This window comes from Balaenoptera ricei, chromosome 19 (genome assembly GCF_028023285.1).
Source record: "Balaenoptera ricei isolate mBalRic1 chromosome 19, mBalRic1.hap2, whole genome shotgun sequence".
In the NCBI taxonomy this organism is placed as follows: domain Eukaryota; kingdom Metazoa; phylum Chordata; class Mammalia; order Artiodactyla; family Balaenopteridae; genus Balaenoptera; species Balaenoptera ricei.
This window is the reverse complement of record NC_082657.1, coordinates 63,122,083-63,141,500: the sequence shown is the minus strand read 5'-3', so window position 1 is coordinate 63,141,500 and position 19,418 is coordinate 63,122,083. Positions and strand designations below refer to the sequence as shown.

Below are 19,418 nucleotides of genomic sequence, written 5' to 3'. Positions count from 1 at the left end.
CCCCGCCCCGCGGCCCCGCCTCGCCCCGGCCGCGCCGCGCGCTGGTTGGCCGAGGCTGCGCGCTGTGCTAATGACCTGACCCTCCCGGCACCTGTGGGCCGCGCTGCCCGCGGGCGCCGGCGTACGCACAGTGCGACCCGCGCCAGGGCACCATGCCGCGCTCCTTCCTGGTGAAGACGCACTCCAGCCACAGGGTCCCCAACTACGGGCAGCTGGAGAGGCAGAGAGGTAGGGGCTGCGGGCTCCCCTGCCCTGCCCAGGGCTCGACTCCCGCGGGGCAGGAGGGGCGAGAACCCCGGGAACGGGAACACCTGTCCCAGGTGGGAGGAGGGGCCCGAGACCACGAGGCTGGAGGTAGAAAGGTGGCCCGCGGGCGTCTTACCCACTTCAGGGACCCCAGCCTCGCGTCGGGCAGATTGGGTGGGGATTTCCTCCCCACGTAGAGAAGTTTCCAGGCCCCCAGTCACTCTGGGGCCCTCCCGCTATGGCCCGTCATGCCCATCCCAGCCAAGGGGACCCCAGGGCCATCTTCCTCGTGCAGGAGGTTTGAGAGAGCCCCACGGATATTGCAGAGACGAAGTGAGCCCAGGCTGTTCTCCAGGAGCACCCAGAACATCCTGGACTGGGTGGTGAGCAGAGAGGCCAAGAGGAGTGACCCAGAGGCCCTGTGGTGCCAGGGCCCAGCTCGCACAGCGTTCCGCTGTGCCCCCTCCAATGCCTCCTCACCCCTCCTGGGGTTTCCTTCCCTCCCACCTCCCTCACCCCAGAGGAGGTTGCCCAGGGCAGGCTGGGCTAAGGGGCTGCAGTTCTTACCCAGGTGGGGAGACAGGTGTCCCGGAACCAGGACCGTGCACTCATTCCCACTCCCTGTCAGGGTCAGGGACACGCAGAGGTCCCACGGCAAAGGCCTCTCTCGAGTGGTCAGAGGCGCCCCCAGCGCCACAGCTTCTTGGGGGGGACACCCTCTGGGGGATGGCTCAGTGACTTAGAGGGGGACAGGGGAGAGACACTGCGGAGACCAGGGCACACAGTCGGTGCCCGTCCAGAGCCCTTTAGCCCTCTCAGGACTGGGAGCGGGGAGGGAGTCCAGGCTGGTGGGTCCCCGGGGCTGGGCTGCCACCAGGGGGCACCTTCTAGGACCGGGATCCTCAACTCCACATTTTGAAATCCAGTTAATGAGTCACCACCAGCAATTTTATAAAATAAAAAAGAACAGAAGCCATCAGAGTGCGGTGCTCGCAGTAAAGGAAACTTCTGTTTCAGATATACATATATGATAGAACATGTAATTCACACGGGTCGTGGCTTTAAACGTTTAAGAACTATTGTTTAGACTCCAGTCACGCAGCGTACCCCTTTGAGCGTGCAAATCCTGGCAGCCGAGCATGGCCCGGTGACTGTCAGGGAACAGCCTCAGGGCCATCAGTGCTCTGCTCTCCCCTCCTTGTAGCACCAGCTTTCTGAGGGCCAAATGGCCACGGTGATCCTCTTTCTGCCAGGCAGTTACCCCAAGATAGACCCGAGATGCTGGATTTGGGGTCCTCCACTCGTCACTTTTAAATAAGTGCCTTTTTAGGCCTCCCCAGGGAACCCCTGAAGCCAGAAAGGAACTTAAGTCTCTTCTCCCAGGAATCTGAGCTGCAGAATGAATTAAAAAATCTAGCTAACCCAGGGGATATGGGGAAGCATTTAAAGTTATTAGCAGAAGCACCCGGCATATGGCTTCCTCTCTCCTGCCCTCCCACTGGGGTCGGCACTGGCCCCCTAGACAGGGTTAGGCTCCGAGGTGACGCCTGGGGTCAGGGTAGTGGCTGAGCCGCAAAGCCTTAAGGTGACTTTTTTCCCATACGAGGGCCCCTACTGAAGCTTGTGTGTGGAGTGGGGGGCCCTAGACTCTCCGGGGACCCCAGCGCTGTCTCCGGAAGTTCCTTGGACTTCATCTCTTAGCTGGTCACTCTCCAGCCGCCATTTCTAGGAGGACAGAAGCCTGGCGAGCTGATTTTATAACTGGGAAGACTGGAGTGGAAGACGGTGAGGTCAGGAGAGAGTGGAGCGTGGGAGCTTCCCCATTCCTCTGCATCCTCATCAACACTTGTAATTTGGCTCTTTTTAATTCTAGCCATCCTAGTGGGTATGATGTGATACCTCATTATGGCTTTAATCTGCATCTCCCTGATGGCTAATGATGTTGAGCATCTTTTCCTGTGCTTATGGGCTGTGTGTACATCTTCTTTGGAGAAACGTCTATTCAGATTCTTTGCCCATTTAAAAAGTGGACTATTTGTCTTTTTATTGTTGAGTTGCAAGGGTTCTTTATATATCCTGGACACCAATTCCTTATCAGATACCTAATTTGCAAACATTTCCCCCATTCTGTGGGTTGTCTTTCTCAACCCAAAGCCTTGGTGTGGACACAGAAATGGGGCCAGAGATTTATTTCAACACATATGAAATAAGAAATGGGTTCAGGGCTGGAGATTTGGTCTTTGGGGAAATGCAGAACTTCACTCTTACTTGCTAACATGTTTACTTTGGGGGCTTCTGCTGTCTGGGTCAAGCATGAGGCGGGGTGGCCCACACATACGGGAGCAACAGCCTGAGGGCAGGCCGAGCCAGGAGGCAGTGGACACCACCGACAACGGTCCCTCCTGAGCTGGGAGCGTCTGCAGGACGCTGTGCGCACCCACGCCATGGTGGGCGAGGGGCGATCGGGAGGTGACCGGAGGCTGATGAGTTATTTCACACGCGGCGGCTGCTGCCAAGAGTTGTGAATTAAAGCTGCGTGGGAGTCCGCAGGATGCAGCTCCGAGCTGGCCCTGCGGCGGGTGGGGCTCAGAGAGAGGGCGGCTAGGGACCCTTCCTTGGCCCCTGAGGGCTGCTCTGGGATCCTGTGAGATGCTTCTCTTCCCTTGTTTGTAAAGAGGAACTGAGATTCCTGCTCGGACGCTGTGGTCTCCGGCTGCAGCCGCCACTTCCGCAGCCCACGCCTCTGTCTTGTCAGACCTTCTTCCCCTTCCCGCGGGGCTATGGATGGCCTAGTAGTGGGATTCGGCCAGGAATGCGGGATGGTGAACTCTGCAGCGCTGGGACTCAGGCTTCACCGTGCATTGTCTCCCCTCCCCGCTTCTAGAAACCAATGGCGCCTGTTCCGCCTGCGGGGGGCTGGTGGTGCCCCTTGTCCTCCCAGACAAGGCGGCCCCGTCCACGCCTGGCGACCCTCCCCGGCCCTGGGACTTCACCTCCGTCGTCGCCCACGTCTCCCTGCCCCTCCCCACCTTCCTGTGTAACGAGGAAGCTCGGGGGGCCTCGGGGCCAGACCCCCTGGAAGTCAGCCTGGCAGACCCTCGGGCTGGCCGGGCCCCCGGCGCACCTCTCAGAGACAGCCTGAACCACCTCAACCTGCCCCCGCTGCTGGCTCTGCCCACACGCTGGCCCCCGATCCTGGGCGCAGATGGGGCCCAGGCTCCGGGGCACCTGCCAGGGGCCGAGCGGGCCCCCCGCGCCCCAGGGGGCTTCCGCACGCCGGCCGCACTGGCCAGGCACCAGCAGCTGCACTGCCACCTGCAGGCTCAACGCTGCTTCACCTGCAAGTTCTGTGACAAGGAGTATGGCAGCCTGGGCGCCCTCAAGATGCACATCCGCACACACACGCTGCCCTGCCTCTGCACCATGTGCGGCAAGGCCTTCTCCAGGCCCTGGCTGCTCCAGGGCCACATCCGGACCCACACAGGTAGGTGCCAGGGCCCATGAGGGATCTGGCTGGGGGGCAGGGTGGGGTCTGGGCCTCAAAGGAGGGGAGGGGTGGGGTCCATAAACAAGAGGATGGATGGGCACACACGGCTTCTTTCTCCCGGTGTCCTGAGGCTGTGGCACAAAGAGCCACACCCCGGGGGGCTCAAAACATCAGAAATGCTCTCTCACAGCCTAGAGCCAGAAGTCTGAAATCAAGGTGTCACGGGGCCAGGCTCCCTCCAGATCTGGAGAGGGGGATCCTTCCCACTTCTGCCAGCTCCTGGGGCCCCAGGTGTTCCTTGTGGCCATGTCATTCCAGTCTCTGCCTCTGTCCTCACACGGCCTCTCCCCTGTGTCTGTGTCCAGATTTCCCTCTAGTTATAAGGACACCAGTCACATTGGGTTCAGGGCCCGCATGCTCCGGTACAACTTAAATTGAACTTGATCACATCTGCAAGGACTCTCTTTCCAAATCAGGTCATACTCACAGGTAACCAGGTTTAGGACACGGATGTATCTTTCTGGGGGGGACACAATTCAACTCGTACCACCTGGCAAAGCGCGGGATGCACAGGGCTTCCGCGGGGCCTGACTTCTCAAACAGTCCACGGCCTTCCTGAGTTCTGGAGCAGCGGGGGAGGAGGGGAGCCAGAAAGGCCTGGCTTGGGGGTGAGGACCCCAGGGCTCACACAGCCTGTCTGACGGGCTGGGATTTACCCAGGAGCAATCCTGTCCCTGGGTGAGAGGGTGGTCACAGAGCACAGGCGATGCAGGAGAGAGCAGTTGCAGACAGGAGGCAGGGACAGGAGGGGGGATACGGGGAAGGGAGCTCGCGGTCTTTCATTCTGTAGATTACAAACCACGGCCCAGAAAGAGCGCCAGGGCCGGCTCTGCCCAAGGGCAGCCAGGGGCTGAGCTGGACCCCACCCCAGGTCTTCCTCTTGAGTCCAGGACTTTGTCAAGCACGCGGTGAAAGGGAGACAGGAACAGGCCGGGGACTTACAACAAACAGTCTCTGGAACTGGACCCTCCCTCACCCTCAGTCACGGCTCTGTGACTCACACGAAAGAAGGGTTTTGCAGGAGCCTTCTTCCAGGCTGGAAATCCACCTGGTTTTCCCCGACCGCTGGCTGAGGATGTCCCCTGAGCGCCCCATCACACAGCCGGGGCTCAGTGCCCTGGTCTGGGAGCGCAGGGTCAGCGGCCAGGACGCGATGCTCTGGGCCCCACGGGACTACAGGCTGCTGCCTCCCGGGGCCCCTGGGGCTGCAGGACTCTCCACGCAGGCAGAGCTGAACAGATGACTCTCACTGACCCTTTCTTTTACACTTGGGGGGTCAGCCTGGAGGGCAAGGTCCCAACAGAAGGACTTTGTCCAAATCCCTGGTCGCCCTGATTGGAGGTGGCCTGGAGGACACGGGAATCCTCATTGGTCCTGAGCGCCTGCCCTTGTACAGCCGCCTTCACGGTTCCCACCGTGGCTTTCGGGGGGTGGGTACAGCTGCCAGGAGGCCTGCAGCGCCTCTCCCGTCCAGGGCTGGTGACAGAGGGCCCCAGGGGAGCTCCAGAAGAAGCAAAGAGCCATCTAGCCAAGATCGGTGTTTTAGCTGCTGCGGTCTTGCCCAGGTTATCAAGCACATGACCCCCTCAGTGGAGGGCAGGTGCTAAGGCCCCCGTCACTGACCCCGAGGGAGCGGGCGACGGAGACGAAGGCGTTAGCCTCACTGTGAGGGCTGAGGAGCCTCTGGGTGGGGGACGGCTTATGCATCTGCGAGCCTGGGGCCACCCTCCGCAGGGCTGTTCTGGCCGCTGCAGCCGGTCGCTCACCTGTCTCCCTCCCCTCCCCCAGGTGAGAAGCCCTACACCTGCCCTCACTGCAGCAGGGCCTTCGCCGACCGCTCCAACCTGCGGGCCCACCTGCAGACGCACTCGGACACCAAGAAGTACCAGTGCAAGCGCTGCGCCAAGACCTTCTCCCGCGTGGCGCTCCTGGCGCGGCACGAGGAGTCCGGCTGCTGCGCCCCCTGAGAGGCGGAGGGGCCGAGGAGCGGGGCGTCCTGGGAGGGCGTCGCCCTTCGCTGCCCCCGTGAGGGACTTCCCTCCGGGGATGACTCTCGTCCGGCCGAGAGCCTCCTCCATGCTGTCTCCAGCGAGCCCTGGTTCCGGCCCTGTTCCTCCCAGTGACAGCCGGTCGGGAGCCGGTCGTCAGCACGGAAGACCCCCGCGTTGGGCTGACGGCGGGGCTGCGCTGGATGCCCTCCACTGGCCGGCAGCTGGACTCGGGCCGAGCACGTCCGTGTGGGCCACCTGCGTGGGCAGAGCTACCTGGCGGCTCCCCTCCGCCCGCCTTTGATGGCATCTGGGCCAAGCCGTCTCATGTCACGCGTGCACAGGCGCACACACGCGGCACGTACACACGCTCCCCTCCTCGCTAGGCCGTCCTGAAGATGGAGCGGCGAGGGAGGCCCCGCGGCGGGTGGATCTGGGGCAATAAAGAGCCCGCACTCCTGCTGCAATGTCCTCTGAGGCTCACCCGGTCGCCTGGGTCCGCGGAGGAGGCCGAGCTCGGACAAACTCTGCTGAGGCAGCAGGGCCCCTGGATAACGGGACCCTTGTGGCCAGAGCGGGGGAAGCCGAGGGGGAAGGGCCTCGAGCTGTGCGGTCCTCACCGGGTGGGAGCACCAGGTGAGCAGGGCGCCTTCCCTTGGAAGGAAGGGAGCGGACGTGGGGACAGTACAGCGAGGGCCAGCGACGGGGTGAGGGTGCGAGAGGGGGACCGAGGCCGCGGGTCTGTGGCAGGCGTTCATCCCCCCAAAGTCTAATTTAGAGGGGAGTCCCTCCTGCACCTGCAGCATCTCTGCTGAGCACCACAGACGCGTCGCCACTGCGGCCGCCTCCCCGAGGCGCACGCCCTTCACCCAGCGCCCCGGCCTCCTCCTGCACGCCCTCTCCTGAGGCTGTAGCATCTCTGACCCCACCCAAGACACACACCTTCCCAAACCGACTCAGATGCCGAGACCCCGCTTCCTTCTCATAGGTGGCCTCCCCTCACCCCCAGGCCCCAGGCCGTCACGCGCTGGGCTGGTCCTGCCACTTGGCAGCGTGTCTGAGTCGTCTGCACCAGACCCTGGAGGGTGGCATTTAGGAAGGAGGAAGGAGGCCTGAGTCTGACGGAGACTGGCCGAATCCTTGATGCAGGAGGGGACACCTGCTCCTCTCTGCAGGAGGGCTGGCCCCAGCCAAGGGACAGGGCTCGGCACCTTGGTCCTGCTCCCGGGACGGCGCCACACGGCAAGCGGCAGAGGCCCCCGCTCGGCCCTGAGCCACCAGACCTGCTGACCTCCTCGCCGTGTGACAGGATGCTGGGAGCGCTCATCAGGCCCACACAGCTCCCAGCTCTGCAGCCCCATCCCTGGGTCCCCACCCGTAGATCCCTCCTGATGCTGAAGTCAGGGGCTGAAGGTCCCTGGGTGGCTGGTTTGATAACGGCAATCAGAGGGGGCCTGGGGACATCCCAGAGGAAACCTGACCTTGACACTGGGCTTCCCTGGATCAAGGGCGACCCTGATGAAACTGACCACCCAGGAGAGCCCCTGCTCTAGCCTAAACCAGACTGATACGTCTGCCCATAGAACAGAGAACCTCTCCAAGGAAGCCACGCTTGCACTCCCAGTCCCACTGCCTCCCCCCAAGAGGGATCAGCCTCCCCCGAGAGACACATGGCGGGACCAGGAGGCTTAGCTAACGTGTCAGTTTGCTGGGGCGGCCGTGACAAACCCACAGAGCGGGGGCCTCAGACCACAGAGACAGACTCCCCCACAGCCCCTGAGGCCAGAAGTCCGAGAACGAGGTGCCGGCCGGGCTGATCCCTGCCAGGGCCGAGGGAGAATCTGCCCCAGGCCTCTCCCAGCTGCTGCATTTGCTGGCGCCTCGGATGTTCTGTGGCTCGCGGAAGCGTCACCCCCATCTCTGCTTCCGTCTTCACGTGTGCGTGTCTGTGTCTGTGTCCAAATTTCCCCTTTTTATAAGGGCACCAGTCGTACCGGGTGAGGACCCACCCTGATGATCTCATCTTGACAACATCCGCAAAGACCCTGTTTCCAAATAAGGCCGCGTTCTGAGGCACTCAGGGGTTAGGACTTCAATATACGAATGGGGGACACCATTCACCCTGTAACAGCTGATGAGAGCACACAGTTCGCCTAGAGAAGCCTGGCGGGTCCTTGTGCTTGGACTTACGGAGAGGAGAGTGGAATGCTGTTCCCCCCAGGCCACAAAGGATCAAGGGGGCAGTGATTCCACGACCGACTTACTAGAAACGCTTCCTCCAAACGCACTGTGACCCACCCGGACGGCCCCTCTCGCGTGTGCAGGTGCCTGACCCCTCCTCCTCTCCGCTACCCTGGTCAGGGGCCCGCAGCGGGTGAGAACAGGCCGCTGCCCTCCAGGGACGTCCCCCACTGTCTCCCGAATGCCCGGGCCTCTGCTGAGCAGGGTGGGCAGCTGGGGCTGGGGAGCGTCTCCTCACCCCTGGCAAAGGCCAAGCTCCAACCGTGCTCGTGTTTGTGCCCATCTCACTGGATGGCTTTTTATTTTTAATGGCATCCAGATGCCTGAAGGAAGCTATATTGTAAATTGTGTTCTATTTCTGAGCACCAATATCTAAATGAAGCGAGGCACCTGTTGGGGATGGAGGAAGGGAATTTCACAGGCCTAAATAAAGTCCATGTTTGCCCTTCTGTGCCGGCCCATGGAAAATGCTCTTATATTTATATCTGGGCTGGCGGAGGGCAGGGGTGGCAGAGGGTGGGTTGGCAGGCGGGGTGAAGAGAGTCCCGGGCACCTGCCAGGGAGTCGACGTGGAGTGAATGGGGAAGATGTTCCTCTCCGAGGAGGGCGGCTGCAGTCAGCACGCCTCGTCCCCGCCATGGGGCCATGTCCCCACCGGCCACTCAGGCCTCACTGTTTCCCACTCTCTGTTCCTCATTGCTCGTGATTTTGCCTGACCAGCAGCATTGACCCGAGACGCTCACTTAAGATTTGGGTTTTTGGAGCCCTCTCCCAACACCCACAGATGGGAATCAGGAAGGGGTCCAACCGTCCCTCACACCGTCCTGGGTGAGGAGTGCACAGACACCTGTTTCCTTGCAGGACTGCTACCTGGGTCCCCCCCCAACTACAGGCTTTCTCTACCCAAATTTTACGCATCACATTTCCACTTTTCTCCCTAAAGAAGGCCTTTTGGCCACACAGCTTCAGGCACGTTGTTGGTACCCCTCTCCAGGGAAGGAGCCCGGGCCGGGGGGACAGGAGCCCCAGGACCTGAGGAGTTGGAGGCAGGTGTTTCAGAGGCAGCCCGGCTAAGTCTGGGCAAAAGCAGGAGCCTAAGAAATCAGCAGGATTCTGGACAAGAGGAGAATCTCGGAACGAGCCGAGGGAGGGGCGGCATCTGCACCACATGAAAATCGCTCCCGGGAGGCGCGTGACGGGCGGCGGACAGAAAACCACCGGGCGCTGCCTTCCGACTGGGACGCGAGCGCCTGGCCCCGTGGCTCAGGTCCCGGAACAGGTGTGAGAGGGACACCCAGCCTCTCGGGGGCCCAGCTCCCCGCCCCGCTCCCCGCGGAGAGACCTCTCTCCTGAAGCCCCAGGCGCGCTAAGGTTATGGCTTCCCTTCCAGAAGCCCAGAGGCTTCTATAAATACCGTGTTGGGGGTTCTCTGGGAGTTCTAAATCAGTCCGCTGGCTACTATCTATACTCAGCGAGCCCGCTCCTGGCCTCCCCCTGGTGGCTAAGTATAGCTCCCTGGCAAAGTTCAGTGGAACAGAAGTTTCCAGCCGCCATCCCCTTGCGGACGGCGGAGGGTTCCAGGGAGAGCGCCCCGGCTGCCAAGACTCAGAGGCGTAGGGAGAGGCTGGAACTGATGTGGGGCGCGGAGGCACCCGCTCCCCAAGCCGGGGTCTGTGGGAGTCCGCCGCAAACACAGAGCCTCCACCAGACGCAGCAGTGAGGCGCTCTGGCCCCAGCCTTTACGGTGGCTTCATTCCACTGTGAAGCCTTGCTTTCCGCTTCGGAGCAAAGGGAGCGGGCTACCCTCTGTTCCACAATTCAGGAGGGGCCCGGGAGACACAGCAGCAAGAGAAGACACTTAGCGCACCAAAAATAAACTATGATCGCTAACTCTAGGGAGACCCTCGACCTTTAACCCCTCCTAGACTCTACGTCCATTTCTTGACCACCAAGTTCTGGCTCCAGGAAACCTCTCCTCCCAGCTGCCCACCCACCAGCCCAAGCCGAGCTGCCCAAGAGATGGTCTGGCAGCTGCCCAGGGTGTCCTCAGGTGCCAGCAGAGCGCTGGGGAGAGCTGAAGGACAGGAGGGCAGAAGGTGTGAGGGCGGGGCTCCCACCAGGGTCCGTCCTGCTGGGTGAGCGCGGGCCATCCTTGGGTATCATGTGGAATAGAGACCGTCCTCCCAGGCGTCAGTCAGTGCTCCCCACCGCCCAGGGTTTCACAGCCAGCTCTGCCCCTCAGGGCTGCTTTTGTCCCCTATAAGGATCGCCTGTAACTGGTCCTCAGGAAGAGGCGGAATCACCTCGGTCTCGCTCCCAGCTCAAACACCTGCCCCCTTTCCTTCCCCCGGGAACAGGCCTGGGGCCCAGGACACAGTGACGCCTGTACTTCTGTAGGGAAGGCAGGTATGGAGTCACAGGGGGCTCTCTGTGAATGCTGCAGCGTGACCTCTGACATGCAGCTGCTCTGAACAGGCCAGAAAGAGACTGAGGACAGTCGGGGTGACCCTGCTGGGCATCGGGGAGGTGTGGCCCGCCGTCGCAGTGGCTCCGGTCACCCCAGGGGTCGTCTCCCTCCTCCTCCAGCAGAGTAGTTCTCACAGGTGGCCTGCAGACCCGTCCAGGGGGCCGCGCTAAGGGAGACTCGTTACGTCCCTCACAGCCTCGATGGTGCAAAAGCAGGGGGCTGCACCGCTGGCAGCCCCGCACAGACCGAGGCACCAAAGTTCACCACCACACACTCACGCGAAGCAGTGCGGCTCCAGGACGCCCTGCATCCTGCGTCCTGGTCCCTGTGATGTTCTGAGTGGAGAGGCGGGGAGTGTGCGGGGCCCTCCACTGCCACTGGAGGGGGACCTGCCGGGTGAGGTGTGCAGGGTCGCCTCGACCACAGTCCTCGCAGACGGCTTCTCAGAAAAGGACCAGTGAGCCTGCCACTTCAGGGAGGACGGACAGTATTTACTGCCAATGATAGCACTTGCGCTTTCAAGAGAAAATGGCAATTTTGGGAATGTCTGTCTTCCATAAAAGCTTGGCAATTTCCCAACGTTAAAGACTTTTCTGATGAGGAAGTGAGTTTTTCATACTATAAAATGAAACATGTCAGGGACTTCCCTGGTGGCGCAGTGGTTAAGAATCCGCCTGCCAGTGCAGGGGACACGGGTTTGAGCCCTGGTCCGGGAAGATCCCACATGCTGCGGAGCAACTAAGCCCGTGCACCACAACTACTGAGCCTGTGCTCTAGAGCCCGCGAGCCACAACTACTGAGCCCGTGTGCCACAACTACTGAAGCCCACGTGCCTAGAACCCGTGCTCCGCAACAAGAGAAGCCACTTCAATGAGAAGCCCGGGTACCACAACGAAGAGTAGCCCCCGCTCGCCACAACTAGAGAAAGCCCACGCGCAGCAACAAAGACCCAACGCAGCCAAAAATAAATAAATAAATTTATATTAAAAAAAAAAAAAAAGGAAAGAAACGTCAGCATTTGGAAGCTCTGTGTAGTCAGTGAAGCAATATTTTCCAAATGACCGACGCAGACGTCACAAAGCCCCGCCTGGACCAAAGACGCAAAGCACCAGACAGAGCAGGGAAGCCAGCGGAGCAGAGTGCGGGAAGCTCGCTGCTGGGCGCCAGGATCACAGCACACCTGGCAGAGTTCTGGTGCTTTCAAACAAGAGCCACATCGTCCGAAAGCGCTTCCAGCGTGTGCCCGCCGCACGGCTAGGCTTCCTTCCCACACGTCAGCCAAAGCGTCACGAGGAGGAGGCTGAGAGGACAGCCTGGCCACACACGTCCACGGGGCCGCACGTGGACACTCGCAAAGATGCAAAACACCACCACTCTCCTCACTACAACTTTGCTTCACAAGATAGCTATTGTTCACAAAACGTTACCACGTGATGGGTTTATTATTGATAATTTTAAATGAACTTAGTAAACGAATTCGGCAAATTTAACTTCCAAAATGGGTAAAAACAGATGGAAGCCTCCACACAAACTAGCTCTTTGGGGCCCTTAATCGTCTGGGCGGGCGCAGGGCCCCTGAGACGCACGGCGTGGGAACCCCCAACCCTACACGGGACCCGCGAGTGTGAACGTGAGCCCTCGGGGCCAGAGCGGCAGGTGGGCCGCCGGGGAGGCGCTGGGAGGGGGGTCCGCCGCTCCAGGGAGCCATCCACCGGTCACTCGGGGTAGCTCTGCCCTGACGTGTTTCCTGCTTTATCCCCTGACGCCGGAAATGACTCTCCGCGGCCATGTGGTCTCCCCACACGTGCATCACGAGAGACGGGCCCTGTACTCACCTTCCCCACCCCACAGTCCGCCAGTTCCACCGCTCAGGCCTCCTCAGACCAGCGTCTTCACCTCGACCTTCATGGCCTTCACCACAGTCCACATTCTCGCCATCTCCCAGGCCGACAGTGCAAGAGTCCTCCCGGCCCCCACTGCCATCTCCCATTCAGCCTCCATCCTGCACCCCAAGGGCGGCTCCAACCTGCTCAGCCCACGCCGTCCCAGCCTCAGCCAGGCTGTCCGCCCCACGGTCTCAAGTTCAAGCCTGTCATCCTTAGCATCGCACACGAGGCCACTTTCTCCCACGAACCCCCCATACGGTGGCAGCCTCTGTATCCCACGTGCCTAACCTCCATCTGATCCGGGACAGACCCTGGACAAACGCCAAGGGAATGGGGGAATAAAGAGGGAACAGGGCAAGCCTTGGTCTAAACCAGACTTTCTTCCCGCTTCGATCCAGCTCTGGGGCTTATCTCACAATCACGGCTTCTTCCCGCCCTTGGATACGGGTCTGCTCTGCTTAGTACAAACGTAATAACCATCACCAGCCCCAGGAGGCCCGGCAAGCAGCCTCCTGGGCTTATCCAGACTGCATGAATCGAGCCCCAGATCTATTTACAGGGGCAGCTGGGGTGCAGGACCACGTGTGCGGGTGTTTGAAAGCAGGTAAGCTGGGTGCACGTGCCCCCTGATGAGGGAAATACTTTCCGCAGTGGTTGGCTCGAATAGGGAGGCCAAGGAGTGTGGGCGGGGTGGCAGCTGCCCGCCCCAGCTGGCGAGGCTTCCCAGCCTCGTGCATACAGTAAACGACGCCGTGTTCGGAGCCCTCGTTTCAGAAAACCGGAAGCTATAGAGGCTGCGTTATTTACTCCTGATTTAATGAACAGTTTCTTCTGAAGGGTGACTGCACTCACCTGAGAGCTTCTTTGGGGACCAAAAATAATCAACAGTTACTGCGGATGGACATGGCATGGCGCTGACACGAGCCCTCTCATGGCTTTATCCCCCGTGAGGGAGGACGCTGGCACAGAGGGCCCAAGCAGCTTGTCCAAAGTCACACGGCGGGTCCACGGCAGGGCTGGGATTTCTGGCTCCAGAGTGTGTAGTCTTGGCTCCTAAACCACATTGCTGCTCAGTAAGCAATTCTGAGCTTTCCTTTCACTTGGAAATCAGAAATAAGGTGCCAGATCAGGATGGCAGATAGGTTTTTAATCCAGGGCCAGGGCGTGGGGTGAGATGGTCAGAGGGCGGCCGGACGTGCAGGACGGGAGCTCTGGAATCCACATGGGAAGTGGGTCCCCTCCCACGCCTGGTGGGGGGAGGAGGAGGGCAGGCAGAGGGAGATGGGCTGGAAGGAAGGAGAACAGCAGGAGACACTCACCATCTCAGAGCTGACCGGGCTTTGGGAAACGAGAGAGAAAAGCTGAGGAGAAACAGGAAAGGGAGGTTGGAGCGACAGGTCCACAGGAGGGCTGACACGGGCTGCTGCGAGCCGGGCTTGGGGGCTAAAGGCGGATACGCAGCCCGCAGCCCCTGGTGACCAGCCCTCCGCACTCCGCCCCCGGGAGCCCAGCGCCCTGGGTCTCAGTGAGACCTTAAGCGTTTCTGTTGGAACCGTAAACCTCTCACAGGAAGCTCAGCAACAAGACGCTGGCAGATGCGGCCGGAAGGCACCTCTCAAGATTCGCCAAACACCTGCAAGAGCGGGGATAACCCCGGGGCCGCTGAAGAGCCCGCAGAGGGTCCCTGTTGATGGCTACAGTTACATACGCAGAGCAGCCTGCTGTGCCTTTGTTCCTAAGATCTGGGGAACTGGTGTGATATCACCCATGACAAAGTACCACACGCCCGGCGGCTTAACACAGACATTTCCTGTCTCACCGTCCTGGAGACCAGGCGCCCCAGACACAGGGGTCGGCAGGGTGGTTCCTCCCGAGGCCGGCTTCTCCCCAGTTCCTCACGTGGTCGTCCCCCTATGTGTCTGGGTCCTATTTTCTTATCTCCCCAGTCATCAGGGTTACCTACTGGCTTCATTTTAGTTTAATCCCCTCTGTAAAGATCCCATGTCCAAACACGGGGCCTCCAGGCTGATGCTGGCTCCCTGCCAGCTGTGTCACCTCCCAACAGGCTCCAAGAGAAAGGATTCTGTAGGGCATGGGAGCGCACAGAGGCTGGGACTCTGAGAGGCCCACTGGCCAACGGCAGAGCAGAGATCCAAACTCGGGTCAGACACGGCAGCTGGGAATGGGATCCAGGGTAGAGTGAGCTGCTCCTGGGGAAACGTCAGTCGTTTCAATAGGGGGGAGCAGGGGCCACGCAGACGGACGAGGTCAGGGCTCAGGCCGTGGTGCTGGCGGAAACAGTGCCTCTGAGTCTCTTCACGATGGCATCAGGCCCTGCAGGAGGCCCTGCACTCAGGCGACGCTCCTGAAACGCATGCTTCTTGAACATGTGCACACGTGCACTGGGCCTATACTCGAGGACGGAGACGCAAACATCAGACGTGAGGAACTTAGCTGGCGGTCCAGTGGTTAAGAATCTGCCTTCCAACGCAGGGGACGTGGGTTTGATCCCTGGTCGGGGAACTAAGATCCCACGTGCCGTGGGGTAACTAAACCGGCACGCTCTACAGCCCACGCACCACAACTAGAGAGCCCACAGAGCCTGCGCGCCGCAACTAGAGAGCCCACAGAGCCCGCGCGCCGCGACTAGAGAGCCCACAGAGCCCGCGCGCCGCGACTAGAGAGCCCACAGAGCCCGCGCGCCGCGACTAGAGAGCCCACAGAGTCCGCGCGCCGCGACTAGAGAGCCCACAGAGTCCGCGCGCCGCGACTAGAGAGCCCACAGAGTCCGCGCGCCGCGACTAGAGAGCCCACAGAGTCCGCGCGCCGCGACTAGAGAGCCCACAGAGTCCGCGCGCCGCGACTAGAGAGCCCAGAGAGTCCGCGCGCCGCGACTAGAGAGCCCAGAGAGTCCGCGCGCCGCGACTAGAGAGCCCAGAGAGTCCGCGCGCCGCGACTAGAGAGCCCAGAGAGTCCGCGCGCCGCGACTAGAGAGCCCACAGAGTCCGCGCGCCGCGACTAGAGAGCCCACAGAGTCCGCGCGCCACAACTACTGAGGCTGCGTGCTCTGCAGCCCGCACACCAAAACTAGAGAGAAGCCCGCGTGTTGCAAAGATGGGCCCGTGCACTGCAATGAAAGATCCCGCGTGCCGCAACAAAGATCCCGTGTGCTGCCACTAAGACCGGACGCAGCCAAATAAATAAATAAATAAATTTAAAATCCATACGTTAAAAAAAAAAAAAAGACGCGAGCAGGCTTAGGGGAGGGGGCTCATCACCCACGCCCCGCCCTCCTCCAGATTCAGCTTCATTCCCCACTTGTGGAACTTCTTCCCGTGCTGCCCTCTCGGTTCCAAGACTGAAGGCAAGTACTTTTAGATGAGCAGCTGGGCAAAGACAACGCCTCTGACACCATGAGCGTGTTATCCTCAGACGACAGCGAGAACCCTCTCCCACCCTCCCTGAGCCCTTCAGTTCAAAATCATCCACCTGGGCCTCACAGAAAATCCTGCACAATCAAACCTGCTTCACTGAGATGGAGCTGGTATATGGTCACTTGCACATACGTTGGCGTCCACGTTTGATGAGCACCTGTGACACCATCGCTCCCATCGACGGAAGAGACATATCTACCCCCAGGAAGCTTTCTCCTGCCCCTTCCTAATCCATCCACCCCACCCCCTCAGTGCCACCTCAGGAACCACTGATCTGCTTTCCGTCACTACAGATTAGCTGGCACTTTCTAGAATTTTCATGGGTGGAATTTGCCATGATTGCCCTCCCTCTGTCTCCAGCCCTGGGCCCTCGACGCACCCTGCGCTTTCTTCCCATCTCACTCCTCCAGGCCTCAGAGTCTGTTCGCTGCCACTCCCCTGCTGGTCCAGACCTTCCATTCCAGACTGTCACTGTCTATGACAGTTCATCTCCTTAGCCTACGTCACAGAAGAGGACAGTGTCACAGACCACCGCGGTGACCTTTTAGAGGTCTCCCTGGCCACAGACAGTCCTCGCTCCAATGCATCCAACATGTCACCGACTGGCTTTGCTCTCAAGACACAGTTACAGTCACATCATTCTCCAGGCTGTCGCCACGCCTGTGGGACCAAAGCATATATTTGCATCTCCCAGCGACCCACCGCTGTCACCTGTGGTCTCCCGTGCCACTCTCTCTGCTGTGTTTTTGTTCAGTTTTTTTTTTTTTAATACTTATTTGACTGCGCCAAGACTTAGTTGTGGCACGTGGGATCTAGCTCCCTGACTAGGGATCGAACCTGGGCCCCCTGCGTTGGGAGTGCGGAGTCTTAACCGCTGGACCACCAGGGAAGTCCCCTTTGTTCAATTTTTAGAAGCTGTCTCACCTCCACGAGGAGACTGCCAGCCTCCCCCCTCACCCAATACAGCACCTGCTGGAGGAGGACCCCAACGAAAGTGTGTGAATGGTCAGAGGAGCACACACAACTTAGCAAAGTTTAGAAGGACTCCGAAGGCTTCAGAAACTTCCGTTCTGTGATTATTAGAAAGTCACACAGCTCTTCCCTGAAGAGGGAGACAACGGAAGGTAATTTTGAAAGCCTGAAAGTATGAAGGCCGGGGTGACCTCCCACGAGTCTTCGCGTGGGGCGTGAACTGAGCTCTGTTTCTCCGTTTCTGCTACCAACCCCACTACTCTGTCATCCTCACCTTCCCAGGATGCCAGCAGGTCCTCTGCAGCTGGGTCCTCTTAACACTGAATTCATCCTATAAGGAAGAGTCAGGGGTCCTTACAGACATAACTATGAGAAGAGCTAGACTCAGACACGGGAAGTGCTGTGCAGGGACAAGACCTCACAGAAAGCAGGGCCGCCCACCTCCTTGCATCTGCGAGTGGACCAGGATGGGAGATGCACCAGGTACTTGGGGAAACTGGTCGGAGTTCTCCAAGTAAGTGGTAGAGGCTAGGGCTTCATTTTTTGACGCTTTATATGACCACATGACCTGTATTCTTTTATGTGCATCAAACATTCCTTAATAAACAGGAAAACTTTTACCCAGAAACAATGGCTCTGGGGGGAAAAAAGTTATCAAGAAGAAAAGGGGAGGGCGGGTGTCCCCTGCAGTGATTACCGGGACATGGTCCAGTCGACGCAGGGGCTGGACTGTCCTCCCTGCAGACCCAGACAGCCCTCAGCCCTGGGCCACTCCACCCAGATCCGTTTTCTCTAGATGGGGATGGCTGATGAGCCTGGGCAGTTCCTGGATACTTACAAGGCAACGCAAAGCGGAGCACAGAATGTGATTTGGGACCGTTTTGTTTGAGAGCAGGGTCAGTGAGCCATGGCCAGGGGCCAAACCGAGCCCTCCCGACCTGTTTTGGACAGCCCAAGAGCTGAGGATGGTTATATCAAAGAAAAGCAAAAGACATAGCAGGGACTTCCCTGGTGGTCCAGTGGCTAAGACTCCGTGCTCCCAACGCAGGGGGCCCGGATTCGATCCCTGGTCAGGGAACTAGATCCTGCATGCCGCAACTAAGAGTCCGCATGCTGCAACTAAGGAGTCCACATGCCGCAACTGAGACCCGGCGCAGCCAAATCAATAAATAAATATTAAAAAAAAAAAAGACATAGCATTATTCACAATGGTCAAAAGGTAGAAACAGCCCAGTGTCCACTGATGGATGAATAAAGTGTGGTCCGTCTGTACAATGGAACGTTGCTCAGCAATAAAAAGGAAGGAAACTGTGACACTCGCCACACAGGTGAAGCCTGAGGACACGATGCACAGTGAAATAAACTAGACACAAAAAGGCATGTCCTATATGATTCCACTGACACGGGGACCTAAAGGAGTCAAAGACAGAGTGACAGAAAGTAGATGGTGGCTGTGAGGACCCGGGAGTCAGTGTTTAATGGGGACAGAGTCTCAGTTTAAGATGGTGAGAAAGTTCTGGAGGCGGATGGTGGTGATGGCTGCACCACAATGTGAATGCTCTTAAAACTAAATACTTAAACACGGTTAAAATGGAAATTTTGTGTTATGCATATTTTACCACTGTAAAAAAAAAAACACCAGAAAAATCAAAAGAAGATTTTGTGGCCTGAAAATTCTATGAGATTCACACCTCCGTGTCCGTGTCAGTTGCTCGTTTTCTAGGGCTGCTCTGGATCTGCCACAGCAAAGGCAGGTCGTGGCAGCCGAGCTGGAAGAGGCAGGAAGCCAATGGCGTCTGCCACCCAGTCCTTTGCAGAAAAGCCTCGAGCCAGTGCCGGGACCCACGGAGACGGGATCGCTGTGCGGGCACAGGGTCAGAGTCCTGGGCCTTTAGAGGTCGCCGAGTTCAAGCCCTTTATTTCCAGGGCCAAGATGATAAGTCCCATGGGACTTCAGAAGATGACGAGGACAGTGAGAAATGAGGTGGGGAGTGAAATCTGGGGCACCGGGCCCTTCTCGCTCTGAATGGCTGCCCCCGCCAGCACACACGAGGGTCTGGCTGCCGCCTGGCTGCTGGGTTGGCCTGGAGGAGAGAGGAACTTCCTCCTGGAGGGACGATGTGCTCCTGCGCAGTCGCTCCCACTGCCTCCACCGCCAGAACGTCCCCGCCCACCAGTGTCACTCCTCGGTGCCCCCGCCACCCCGGCTCCCGCCCCCGACTCCTCTTCCGTACACTTGCCCTGGACCACAGCGTCTGCACCACCCATGTGTACTACCTCGCGGTGCAGTCTACCTGCACCTCATCACCTCTGCAATGTCACCTTTCCTGTAAGTAGCGAATCCTCCCCCACCAAGGTAATCTCCCGGGAGAGGAGACTCCCTCCCTTTCCCTCTCCCACTGCCTCACTCCCTGGTGTTTCACACGCCCCAGGTTCCAGAATAACCTCGCTGCTGAGGATCTCCAGAGTGGACTGAATTGAAACGAAAGGGCAATAAAAAAAATCTACGTACAGACACATATCATCTTTGCAAGTCACCTCCCGTCCATTAAGTCCCTTCAGGGAACACTACTCTGCTGTAGGAAACATGCTCTCTGTGGCTAAGAAAGTTACCCACACGCTGGGCTGGCCTGCCTG

The 19,418-nt window shown here is 59.3% G+C and overlaps 1 protein-coding gene across 1 annotated transcript; it reads left to right on the top strand.

The window, feature by feature from the left end:
• The first annotated feature begins 74 nt into the window (after nucleotides 1-74).
• Nucleotides 75-6,252, top strand: SNAI3 (snail family transcriptional repressor 3). The gene is made up of 3 exons (XM_059903709.1): nucleotides 75-228; nucleotides 3,131-3,730; nucleotides 5,582-6,252. The coding sequence occupies exons 1-3, from the start codon at nucleotides 153-155 to the stop codon at nucleotides 5,758-5,760; spliced, it is 855 nt and encodes a 284-aa protein (XP_059759692.1). The 5' UTR covers nucleotides 75-152; the 3' UTR covers nucleotides 5,761-6,252.
• Nucleotides 6,253-19,418: the final 13,166 nt, after the last annotated feature.

Bases quoted from the DNA above. Each gene is read 5' to 3' on its own strand.
- SNAI3 (XM_059903709.1), top strand. From the start codon at position 153: ATGCCGCGCTCCTTCCTGGTGAAGACGCACTCCAGCCACAGGGTCCCC. The intron at 229-3,130 runs GTAGGGGCTGCG...CCCCGCTTCTAG, and splicing joins GCAGCTGGAGAGGCAGAGAG to AAACCAATGGCGCCTGTTCC. The intron at 3,731-5,581 runs GTAGGTGCCAGG...CCCCTCCCCCAG, and splicing joins CCACATCCGGACCCACACAG to GTGAGAAGCCCTACACCTGC.